The sequence below is a fragment of the Lytechinus pictus genome, chromosome 1 (genome assembly GCF_037042905.1).
Source record: "Lytechinus pictus isolate F3 Inbred chromosome 1, Lp3.0, whole genome shotgun sequence".
NCBI classification, from domain to species: Eukaryota; Metazoa; Echinodermata; class Echinoidea; order Temnopleuroida; family Toxopneustidae; genus Lytechinus; species Lytechinus pictus.
In genome coordinates this window covers 34,650,864-34,664,238 of record NC_087245.1, presented here as the reverse complement: position 1 = coordinate 34,664,238, position 13,375 = coordinate 34,650,864, and the positions used below count along the sequence as shown (strand labels likewise).

At 36.3% G+C, this 13,375-nt stretch overlaps 1 protein-coding gene across 1 annotated transcript; it reads right to left on the bottom strand.

Moving 5' to 3' along the window:
* Positions 1-4,649: 4,649 nt before the first annotated feature.
* On the bottom strand, positions 4,650-12,958 carry LOC129266293 (exostosin-1b-like). The gene is made up of 5 exons (XM_064101160.1): positions 12,698-12,958; positions 12,135-12,230; positions 11,426-11,515; positions 10,409-10,569; positions 4,650-9,285 (listed from the first exon to the last, which is right to left on the bottom strand). Exons 1-5 carry the CDS (start codon positions 12,740-12,742, stop codon positions 8,904-8,906), a joined length of 774 nt encoding a protein of 257 aa, XP_063957230.1. The 5' UTR covers positions 12,743-12,958; the 3' UTR covers positions 4,650-8,903.
* Between the last annotated feature and the right edge of the window lie 417 nt (positions 12,959-13,375).

Below are 13,375 nucleotides of genomic sequence, written 5' to 3'. Positions count from 1 at the left end.
TCTTGATCAAGTCTTTCAGATGGTGAAGTTAAAGGTCGATGTAAATAACCGCATCTGGGGGGTGTTTCACAAAAGGCCTAGTTGCGTGCGTTAGAAAAGGCATGACCGCATTGGTCATATCTTGCCAAGAGGACACGCACTACTGCGTATTGATCAATAAGATTGCATGTTTCATATGTACGCGTCAGCATTTAACTGCCATTCCAAGTCAATAGTTAAATCTTTGTGAAACACACCCCCCACCCCCGATTGGTATACCTCTGTTAAAACTTAATTACACATTTATCTTTTATATCACTTCATTCATCCATAATACTTAAAAATAGAGGTGATCAACTTCACATATTCTTTTGTAATATATTTGCAGGGCTACAATACAAAATCCATGCTTCTTTTTTTCCCCAAATCCACAATCATCTTGTTATTAATTATTACATCATTTCAATAAATGAATATCATAATGGAGGTAGCCAGGATATCAATTCACCCGTGCAAACAGGCTAAAATGGCATGAATGATGGAGTTCCTGTGAGGACCCATGCTAATGCATGCTTGTTTACAAAGTTGGGGGAAAATGCACGGCGAACACACTGCATGAATATTAAAAAAAGATTGGTCAAATGAAAATCAAGGATATTTGTTAAGAATAACAATATTGAAAAAAAAAATTACATCTTTTCATTTCAACTGCTCTCTAATTATGCAAGCAACATTAAAAGTTTTACTTATGATGTAGATAAAATACTAACCCAATATCCCTACATCACCATATTAACATACAAATATCATTAAAAAGGAAGTAAAAATATTAAGTATCTTATCTGCCAGGGTAAAAACAAAACAAACATTTATTTCATGTCACCACAAACTGTTGGCTTTGCAAGGTTTTCTAGTCAACAAGTTACAAAATAACTATCTTCATTTCATTGCATCTTGGCAGAAAAAGTATTGAGATTGTTCAATACATATTATGTCAGCAGTTGCAGCAAAGTTATATTTATAGGAGATGAAACATTTCTACAATGATAATCTTTCCCGATGAAGGAGGAATGGAAAGAAGCTAAACAAGAAGAAGTAGGAAGTTCAAATAATTGAAACTTAATAGTTTCCATACATGTTCCGCCCCAAACTTTTTAGTTTAGACACAGCAAATTAAGCAGGAAGTCAATAAAACAAAAGTCACAGTTTGGGGTTTTAGAAGCTCACTATGTATACAGTTCCCTATTGACAGGAAGGGTATGTTCTATGGGAGCAAAGACCGGGAGGGTGTTTCATAAAGCCGTTCGTAAAGTTACGCAGGACTTTACGCATGACTGGAACATGTTCTTGGGTCATTAACCAATTCTATAGGGATATCACATAGCACAAGAAAGGATCACCGGTCGTGCATGAAGTCATTCGAATCTTACAAACAGCTTTATGAAACACTCACCTGGGGCACGTTTCATTAAGGAATTGCAACTGTTGTAACTTTGCCATAATGGCAACTACCATGGTTACAGGGCTCAGCAGCCAATCAAAATCAAGGGTTCCATGGTAGTTGCCATAATGGCAAAGTTACAACAGTTGCAAGTCCTTTATGAAACGGGGCCCAGGGCTGGTATTCAATCGGAAGTATTGATTTTGTAAGTATTTTACTTAGCATTTTACCTGGTTAGGCAGAATGCTTAAACTTGTATTCAGATCACATTTAAGTATTATACTTTATGAAGCCAAAGATAAGCAATATACTTAACATAAGGCTGGAGCTAGATAACGCGCAAAGTCCTTGTACGACTGCGCGTATCACATAACTGCACGCAAGCCAGGCTTAAGTCTCGTGGGCAGATGACTTAGATTTAAGCAAAAATACTTCGTCAAAAATGCAATTGAATACCAAAGATGGTGAAGTATTTTACTGAAGCAAAATACAGAGTAAAATATTTAAAATTCTGGCCTTAGTATTAAATTGAATACTGGCCCAGGGCCCTGTTGCATTCCAATCTTAACTTCAATGGGATCCTTGATTTCTATTGGCTGTTAAGCATTGTTACCATAGTTACAACATATAATTTTTCATGCAACCGATCCCAGGGCAGGAAGTTGGCTGAGCAATATCTAATTGCAATCCCAACAACTGAACAACGACAAGATTAAAGTGTTTTGAAAGACCAAGGCCCTCTACCACAAAGCACATAGCACTTGATCATAAGACTGAGTTTTCTGCTTGATTGCATTCATCATTATGTGCAAATCAAGCATGCAAATACACATTATGATCAATTGCGAAGTTTTTGTGTAACTAGCCCCAGTATGCACTACAAGACAGATTCAGCAAAAGCTATTCCATCATAAACATTAAATACAGGTGATGTAAACATACTTATAATATCAAGTATACCATATCTCCATGAAACATCAAGCCTTTGCTGGTGATATATGCCTTTTTTTTCAATTACTGTATTGGACAAAATGAGTGCACTACAAGAAACTACCAATATTCATTCATCTTACATGTGTAATGTAATGTATACACACATCTTACGAGTGCAATGAAACCCATGAAAGGCACTATTGAAACAAGAGAGTGAAAGTTCTAAAAAAATTAGCAGACATACAGGCAAATGATAACAACGAAGCGCTGGGAAAAATAATGAAAGGTTGCAATAAACTACTGTTTTCACGTCTGAAACACAAAAACAAGATGAATGTCATGTCTATATACACGCATACTGTACTTTGCAATGGTTTACATTCATTAATTTACTGAAGTGTCATAGCTTGCAATAATAATCCTCTATCATGTGTTAGTATTTAGAGTTATTGTCGGTGCTGGTGTAGGTGTATAGAGCTCAATTCAGACTGCCTTCTCCAGCAACAACACCTAAACCAGGTTTAAGAATATGATCCAAATCACATCATTAAAAGCTCAACACCTAGTGAGAGAGATGCATCCCTGGACAAGCTTCATATGAAGTTCGGCGCTGTGCTAACCTGAAACTCAACTTAACACAAAACACCAAAAGGTTGACACAGAACTTGAAAATCACCCACTAAGACTACAAATAATACCATCAAATTTTAAGTTTTACACCAAATATATGTCAGATTTATAATCACAGAGAGTGGTGGGGAAAATGCAGCCTGTAAGCACATATAATTTTAAAAGTAGCACCATCTAGCTATCAAAAAAAATAAATTAGGCAAAAGCATAAGGATGCAAACAGGAACTAAGAATATTAGTAAACCTTGAGTTAGAATCTATCAGAGTGCCTGAAGAGCTACCTGTATAATGAGTAAAGGGCTTGAAATTAGTTTTTATTTGCCTGTTAAGTAGTTAACTCTTTTTAATATTCCAGAATGAGTAAATGTAGTTTAGACCTAGTAGTATTCATTACCGGTAAGAGAAGTTTAACGAAACACTGAAAAGAAATGGGTACCTGCGAAACAATCAATTTCTCCCCACTGTAAGCACTGACTTTAATAAGTTATATCATTACTTTAACAGTCAGTCCGCAAGCCCGTGTTAATGAGCAAATGAGCAGATTTATCCAAGTCCTCTCGTGGCTGAATTCATGTCCCTGCAAAATCTCGTGAATTGTGAGACTTTCTTTCTCAAAGAATTTAACCACTTTTTTCTTGAGTAATATTGTTTATTTTTGTACCATGGGCAAGAGTAAATGTTACCCTTTTATATTGGTCATTTCTTTTTAATGAAATATTTTGATAAATAAGTGAATTTTTTACCTGAAAAGATGCATCAAACAGAATTTTCTTCCTCTGTTTTCACTTGCAAATTGTGCAACATTTTGTGTTTTAGGCACCAACATTATTTATATCATCAGAAAGCTCAAACTCTATACTTTCTTACAATGTCACTCTTGATATGTGGCATCTTTTAGATGGGTCAGCAGCCAGTTATTTCCATCAAGATGCAAGACGAGATTTCTGAAATTTCTGAGTAACATAAAATCCACAGTTCTGATTGGCTGAATACTGTTTTCAAAACAAACAGGCGCGGGTAATTTGAAGAGATAACCACATGGTGAGTGTGACCTTGCAGAGGCCCAGTGTGGGGAACATTGGAATTTGCGTGAGTGTGTGGAGTCTATAACCAATCAGAGCGCAGTATTCTTGTTTTTGAGCTGCAAAATGTACTTGGCCTATGAAAAGCTGGCTGCTGACCCATCTAAAATACATCTTCTTATAAAAATTATATCATATTAAAGCTTAGATCTTCAGCTTTATCATGATTTAAAAATCATTTGTGCCCAAACAGAAATTAAGTGTGAAAACAACAACTTTTGTTGCATGAAAAAAAATATTTTGTTTCATGTTTTAGATCAAAAGTTTTTCCTATATTACAACATTCTTTTAAAAATCCAAACACATGACCTAAAAGAATGATTCTTCTTCTTTACAAAGATACCAAAAACATGAAATTTTGTCAATATTTAGAGCAGCAATGGCCGAATAAAAAGAGGTGTTTTGGTTCGCACCAAGCTCATTAACTATGCAAAAACCCTCTTGTCATGAATATCACTTGGATAAAAGAAGCTACTTTTTCAGGGCTTGCGGACTGACTGTTAAAGCATCCAGCAAAGTTGCAAAGTTAAATGCTGATTTTCATTTCTTGAGAGGCCAATGTTCTCATATTGTTTTTTTTTTCATTTCATCAATATGTTAGTCTATGTTTATTAAAGACTTTCAGCTTAACCTATCCCTTAGTGTAAAGTGAAGTATACCCAAGAACAATTTGACTAAGTTGCCGGTTAATAACAATTAATTATGAAAAGAAAATGAGAAAAAAATTGGTCTTGGGGAAGACATACATCTACTACCCCTTATCAAATTATATGATTGCTTTTCTAATGTTTTCTAACCATGAAATTATATAAAGGAAAGAAATGTATTTGAGGAAACAAAATTAGATTTTCAAAAATTATTTTCCTTTAACGAATGGTAGTAGTCTTATAAGAATACAAATATTCTGAATTTTAATTAGAAGAAAATAGAAAATGTAAGGAATTAAGTTAAGATATTCATATCTTTATGAACCATTACTTTTAGTCGATATATTCATATATATGTTAGTTTACAGAAAAATGACACAACAGACCCTGTTATCCTTATATATACATGCTACTGTAGCTTTAAAAGGGGCAAACAGAAAATACAACCAACTAAAGAAAGATGGAAGCAAGTCAATTTGTCTTTTCACGGATGAAAGTTTGTAAGAATCTTTGTTTAGATAAACAAAAGAAATTGGAATAACTATTACACCACAGTCCCCATGAACAGAGACAATGCATGAAGGATATAAGAATATAATTACATGTATATTAATGGATATTCCACATTTTAATAAAAAATAATGGACTTGAAAAGTCTGAAGGAATTATATAATCCAAACCATTCACACAAATATTCAAATCACATGACTCAAGCAGATCGCATCCATCCATTCATAAATACACAAATGTACATTAACATAGTTGGTACTTGACTTTCTTTGGGTATCTAAACTTGCATGAAGGCATAGCATCTATTTATAGCACTAAAGAACAAATGATAAGTGTGAACGCTTTGTAATGGTCCATCTATGTTAGCACCTTGATAAAAACAAATGCACAATGAAACAATTCTACAAGATAACATACAATGCATGATGACTGAGTGTAGCAAACAAAGATACAAGCTCTGCTGAAACAGGGGGACAGGGTCCGACACATATCTAACATTATACGCAATTGCATATTTATCAGTAAGATAGTATAAAGTCCCTTTGTAAAATATAGACAATCATGCCGATGAATTACTTTTGTGAAGGGAATATATGCTCCTCCCTTCATAGATGCATTTGAACATATTGTTACATTATTTTCTATGTACACAGCTGTAAAGTATGTGAAGTCTAAGTGATTTCCAGTACAATTAATTTGGGGCACTTTGCTATCCTATCCTCTACTGAAACTGAAAAACTTAGTTTCGATTAAAAAAGCTAACTGCAGAGAAATCTTGTTTAATTTCTTAATTTGATATTGCATTAAAAAAACTGAAATACCACTTAGAAATAGGATCAAAATATATTTTACTCAAATTCATGAAATGTAATTTTGTACTAAACTTGCACACACACCAACTATCAACGTTACCACTGTATGAGCTGATGTTTTCGCAGTGGTTTATTTTATGCTAATTTTCTCTGTATGGCCACTGTCACCATAAAAAAATTGTGAAAATACCAACTTGGGAATATGCAAACAACTTGCGAAATGAAACAATACAATCCGAAACTATTAGCTTATGCAGTTACAGTACTCACTATTCAATAGTCGTATCTTTTGACCACTACCCAATTACTCAATACTATTAGAAATGTAAACCCCCAAGATAGCTTCATCTCAAATAAAACAGCGCATCAATGATGTGGAGCTCATCCGGCATCTCGCAGAGAAATTTAACACAATTTTTAATTTCAGCCCAGTTGACACTGTAGTAAATTATATTGGTGACATAAATTGAAGAAACAGAATTGAAATTGATGAAGAAATGACAGAGAAGCATTTTTTGTGATTTATGAATAAATTTTGTATAAATAAGCATAAATAATTTTCTAGTCAAAATTTCTAAATTCTGTGCAGAACCTTGGTTGAACCTCATGTAGCACTCAGATGGAACAAAAAAAAATCAAAATTGGTCAACAAATCAATAAGAAGCATTTTTTGTGAGTTTTGAAAAATATGCATAAATAAGCATATTTAATAAGTTTCCAAATTCTGTGTAGAAATTCTGTATCCCCACCTAGAGTATCATATAAAGCAAACAAAATTGAAATTGATCAACAAATGAAGGAGAAAAGGCATTTTTGTGATTTATGAATAAATTTTGCATAAATTAGCATAATAAATTTTCTAGTCAAAATTTCAAAATTATGTGTACAAGTTTGGTGAACCTCATGCAGCTCTACCAGATGGAAGAAAAAAATCAAAATCAGTCAACAAAATAAATGATTTTATGTGAATTTTGAAAAATATGCATAAATTAGCATAAAAATTTTCTAGTCAAAATTTCAAAATTCTGTGTAGGTGTTTTGTGAACCTCTACCAGATGGAAGCAAAAAAATCAATATCGGTCAACAAAAAAAGATTTTTTTGTGAATTTTGAAAAATGTGCATAAATTAGCATATTTAATGAGTTTCAAAATTCTGTGTAAAAGTTTTGTATCCCCCAACTAGTGCTATCATATAAAGCAGACAGAAGTACTATCGGACTTGAAATGACGAAGAAGAAGCATTTTGATATTGTGGACGGACGACGGACACCATGCCACGGCATACCCTCATCTGGCCCTTCACGCCGGATGAGCTAAAAACAGACAGATTCACTAAAACCAGATTCACATACAAATGTACAAAATGAACAACAAAAAACAACCGATATCAAAGGATAAGAAATGAACAAAATTGGAACAAAATTCTGTAAACACGAGTTGCTCTGAAATTATTCCTGCAACAAAAATTAATGAATGACACAAGAGGTATTCATAGCATTTCAATATTCTGTGACAGGCATGAACATGAAGCATTAAAATCAATGTTTAATTGTTTTTACTCAGAAGAATGGTCAATTTATTAGATATATAACTTGATTTTTATACTCTTCACAAATATCAATATAAATAATTGGTTACAGACTGCATCATTTTAGACTAATTATATAAAATATTATGAGAATAAATTTGAGTAGTGCCAGTGGCAGTTAAGTGTAAATATCGCTGTTTTAATAATACCTTTACTGTGCAAATGTACCTTAAATGCACTCTGAGCATTATGTTATTTGTATACTACAGAAAAAGAAAATCGTAAAATACTGAAGACCACATAAATCATGGACAAATGCTTAACTCTCTCTCTCTCTTGCTCCAACATACTCTCAATGTACACATGTTTCCAGCATGCCCCAACTAAAATCTAAATCTCTAATCTATTTCCTCTCTTATCTCAAGAAAAATATAGAAAATCTAATCTCACTTTCATTCATATGTTCTGTCTTTTGTACAAAAAAAGCAAGACCTTCTTTTAAAATCTAACACACACAATATTTTCAATATTTTCATAATAATACCTCATGAATAGATTACATCTGGTTTTCAAAAAAATATCTCTGCTCGAAGGAGTTAATATCTGAAACACTTTTCATAAAAATGATCTCATATTCGCGAATTGTCCAATGCTGATCAATACATAAACACATTTTGGCATGAAATATTACTGAAGGATAACTCTCATTCATGAAGGATTCTTTAGTAAGAACGTATCCACAGAGTGGATTCCTAGTTACTGTGGCTTTTAAGATCCTGCGGACAGCTACAAGGCTCGGTAGTTAGTAGGAAGCAAACAAAACACATGATCTTCTTGCGGGCTTCTTTGCTTTTGGGCCTTTTGACTGGTCTTACAAAGCTTTGCTCTGCTGATGGACACTTCTACTGAACATCTTGTAGCAACATCCGAATGATATCAGGATATTCTATGCCGATGACCCCTTGGCCAGGAACAGGATCCCATTTACCATGACATCAGCCGGCTTCCATCAGATGACTTGAACTGCACCAACATCTTGAACAAGACATTCTGCATTTCAATGGCAGGTTTCCTTGTAGGTTTTTACTGGTTTAATGACTTGCATCACAAGAAGTAGAAGAAGACATGGAAGAAGAAACGAGGGCAGTGTGACCTTTCTTGGTCCCATTAGTAGACTTTAAGGTAGTACTCTTTGATCACGCCATGATTCGGTGCAGAAACCGCTTGTCTGAAATCCAACGATGGGGGCACCGTACATCATCATTCTAGTACTCTCATCTACAACATCTTGCTACACGTCGGTGGGGGTGATTTCAAACAATTTTCATCATTCATTCATTCTCACGTCCTTGGTTTGGGGTCCACGACCTCGATTTTGCGGTAACGTTTTCTCATGTTCGAGACGGGGTCTTTATAGAGGACCGGGTCGAGGCGCATCTGGGACCTGACCAACGGCATGGTACCCATCGTGGTGGAGAAGATATTGAGGCACTCCTGACGCTGCTGGAAATGTTCCGCCGAGAGCCAGCGCGCCGCCAACGCCGAGGTGGACGACGTCAGCATGGTCTCGCGGTATTGTTTACGCTGTGTGACCTTGACGGGGGGTAGCTTGGTCACACTGGCTACCAAGAAATTCATGAGAATATCGTCGCAGTTGTTGGTGCGATCCACGTGGACACGCAGCGGTGAAGGCAGTATATGGGTGAACAGATAATGATAGTACCTGTGGTAACAGAACACATGATATGGTTGTGTTAGTGTATTGTAAGCAAGATAACTTAACTCATACATAAGCAGCTGCATTATAGTACTGTATTAAAAGCAAGATAACAAACCTGAACAGAAAATTAACATTACAACAAGTACATGTAAATTGACATTCCGTAAGTCAAATAATCTCCCGAGTGATATTTCTCAGACCAGACTATCCAAAACATGTGTTGTTTACCTCTTGTGTAAAGTCAAACAGATTTCTTTGTTCCAACAAGACTTGACCTTGAGCAGAAATGTTTGGGGTAAATTATAGGGGTATTAAGAGAGCAGCCACTGATAATAAAGTAATGTTCCAATGGGTGTCATGGAAAAAGAAAGGGGGTTAGAGAGACGGCTACCCGTGTGGGGGGGGGGGGTTAATGAAAGAGCACCTACCAATAAAAAAAATACTGTTCCAGTGGGTGCCATGGAGAAGGAGAGAGGGGTGAAGAAAGAGGGCCAAACTTGGAGAGGGGGGGTGAAAAAGCACCTACCAATGTTAAAATAATGTTCCAATGGGTGTCATGGAAAAAGAAAGGGGGGTCAGAGAGACGGCTACTTGCGTGGGGGGGTTAATGAAAGAGCACCTACCAATAAAAAAAATACTGTTCCAGTGGGTGCCATGGAAAAGGAGAGAGGGGTAAAGAAAGAGGGCCTAACTTGGGGGGGGGGGTGAAAAAGCACCCACTAATGATAAAATGTTCCAGTGGGTGTCATGGAAAAAGAGAGAAGAGGGGGATTCAGAGAGAGGACTACCTGTGGGAGGGGTTAACGAAAGAGCACCTACCAATAAAAAAAATACTGTTCCAGTGGGTGCCATGGAGAAGGAGAGAGGGGTAAAGAAAGAGGGCCAAACTTGGAGGGGGGGTTCAAAAGCACCTACTAATTATAAAGTACTGTTCCACTGGGTGTCATGGAAAAAGAAGGGGGTACGGAGGGAGGGCCTACCTGTTGGGGGGATGAAAGAGCACCTACCTATGAAAAAATACTGCTCTAGCGGGTGCCATGGAGAGAAAAGAAGGGGCAGGGGGTGAAACTGAGAGAGGGCCTATCGGATGGGGGTGGGGAGGGGGAGGGGTATTGAGAAGGTTTACCTGTGATAAAATGCTGCTCCAGTGAGCACCATCGAGTACTCATTGGTCCACTTTGATGAGTAACCCCAACGACTTTTAGCTTGGTCCCAGTAATGGTTTCTGGCGGGGTAACCTACTATTCTGGTCGGGAACGTCTGCCACACCGAGAAGGCAAAATCAACCTGGAAGACAAAGGATATAGAGTTTCAGATAAATAAATGCCAGTTGTGGTAACAATTCTAAAGTGAGTTAGTTCAGAATCCTATAAAAATGACCACCCAAGTGCATGTACAGTACGTATGAATAAGACATATGTGACAAAAGATTCTGAAAGAAATTGTATAATTGCCGATAAATTATCAAAATAAGCATGTTATTAAACCAACATGCTGGGTCTTATATATTTTTCATTAACTGATTTCAAAACTTTAAAATGGTTTGCATAGATTTGTTATAAATGTGTTTGATTATTTACTTTTGTGGTCAAATTTAGTAACTGATCATTGCTCATATAGGTCTACTGTTCAAATCAATTAATTTTCACTCCACCATCTGAAGACAGTATTTGATAGAGTTCATACATACTTCGCCGGTCACTATACAATCATCCAAATATTCTAATCAAGATGTAAAAGTATCATAGGTCAGTGACCGTCACTGCATCAAAAGAAGGCTGGCATCAATATACCATGGTCCCGTTTCATAAAGACCTAAAGAAATGCACAATTTCTATAACAAGTCTACTATCAGCCAACCAAATCAATTAATTTCAGTAGCTTTAACCCTAATAAGACTCGGGGGGAGCAGAATCAGCCACATCCCCCAGTCTCCTTAGGCATCAAAGCCCAGTCTTTTTCGGGTCAAACTGTTTTTGCAAATTTGTTATTATAACAGGTTTTATGAAATGACCTCACACTTAGGTTGATTTGGTTGATTCATGCATAAACCAATGGTATAAACTTGACTTGAAATGCACAGGTCATGAATTTGAAACCTCCCAGTGACACTACTGCCTTCATCTTTGCATGAATAACTAACCTCATCTGTAGTTAACTGAGCATCTTCATCCAAGCTTAGAATAGAATCCATCTCAATCACAGAGTTAGGAGAGAATCGACTGCTCAGAGACTGTAAGGGAATAACAAAGGAAATGAAGGAAATGTTAAAGGAAATTAGATAAATACCCTCAAATCAACTTTTCTGTTTTGATACTGTTATTTTATGCATGCTATAAAAGGTGACACTGTATCCATTATCAAATGGCACAAAGTTATCCCTGACCCGACTAGTGATTAACATTGCACAATTAAGAATCTTATCTATCTTTAATCATTTACTTCAACCAATTCTGCCATTCCAAGCACAACACAAAATCAGCAGCAGCATCACCATAATCAATATCACCAACAACATAATAATTATCATCATCATCATTTCGATCACCATCATCATCATCATCATTATCATTATCATTACCACCACCCCCATCATCATCATTGCCACCACCCCAACCATCATCATCATCATCATCATCATTAACATCATCGTCATAATCATCATCATCATTACCACCACCCCCATCATCATCATTACCACCACCTCAACCATCATCATCCTCATCTTAATCATCATCGTCATCACCATCATCATCATCATTACCACCACCCCACCCATCATCATCATTACCACCACCACTATCAACATCATCATCAAGTTCTGAGCCTTCTTCGCTCTATCTTAATCTTACCTTGAGATCTGTCTCAATGACTGTAAGAGGGACTTGTAGCTTTGGCCATCTTGACTTCGGTGGGAGGGGTCTATCTACCTGCCATAACACCACAATCTAAATAAAAAAGAGAGAGAATTTTCAATGACCTGGGCATATACTCATATAACCTTACTCTCTGGTTATCAACTAATAACTAACTTAAATGAATGCAAGTCATACCAATATTCCAGAATGGTTTGGGATTTCCTAAAGTTTTCTATTCAAACCCCGAAAGGTCAGAATTGCATAATTAATTGCATATCAGCACAAATAACAATTAATGAATGACAGAATGTCAATACAACAAATTCCAGCCACAGCAATAATTTTCCCCATTGTGCCGCACTCAACCCAGGAAAGGTACATGGGTACCTGGCACAAATTGAAACGCTTGTGCTCCTGTACAAGGCTTGCCGGGCCAAAGCCAGAACAATAATATCCAAGTCCTTTGGAAGTGCCTGTACATGTTGAATATGCTATGCAAGAACAAAGTATAATTATTATTACTATCACTATAAAAGAGAAGTTGGGGGCATGCGTACCTGATGGGCATATGCGGACATGCCTACATTGACGAGTAGCTTCATGAGCGGAGCCGATATCGAGATAGGTGGGGTCTGTACCAAGACTAGAGCAGAAAACTTGTTGGATGGGGTTGCTCCAAGAGCCAGGGTGTAGAATGGGAATGCTTGTAAACTGGACGAATACTCGCTGAAGACGGACAACGCTCCAGGGTTGGTGTTCCAGATGTAGTCCTGCCTAGCAAGGTGTTTCTGTACTCTCTCCTTGATAATCTATATGTATAATTGGTGAAAGAAAAGTAAAAGTAGATTTAATTCATCTGCATTAAAATTGAATTCCAAAATGCACCCTTTTACTGATAATATACAACAGCATTTATCCCCAGTTGTGCCTGCTGTGCAAAAGTACCCCTGAAATGTTTTTTTAAAAAACTTAAAATTAAAGGATGGTCCAGGCTGAAGATATTTATATCTCAATAAATAGAGTAAAATTCACAAAGCAAAATGCTGAAAATTTGATCAAAATCGGATAACAAAGTTATTGAATTTTAAAGATTTGCATTATTCCGGTTAAACAGTATTAGGTGGGCTGATGATGTCATATCTCCACTTGTCCTTTTGTATTTCATTGTATAAAATTAGGTTTATTCAAAATATTTCTACCAAGAACTAAAACAATTGGACTGACAACTGATTAAG

Coding starts and splice junctions, on each gene's coding strand:
- LOC129266293 (XM_064101160.1), bottom strand. CDS start 12,742: ATGAAGCTACTCGTCAATGTAGGCATGTCCGCATATGCCCATCAG. Junction 10,570..11,425: donor CTCAGTTAACTACAGATGAG/GTTAGTTATTCA, acceptor TTTGTCTTCCAG/GTTGATTTTGCCTTCTCGGT. Junction 9,286..10,408: donor GGAGCAGCATTTTATCACAG/GTAAACCTTCTC, acceptor CTGTTACCACAG/GTACTATCATTATCTGTTCA.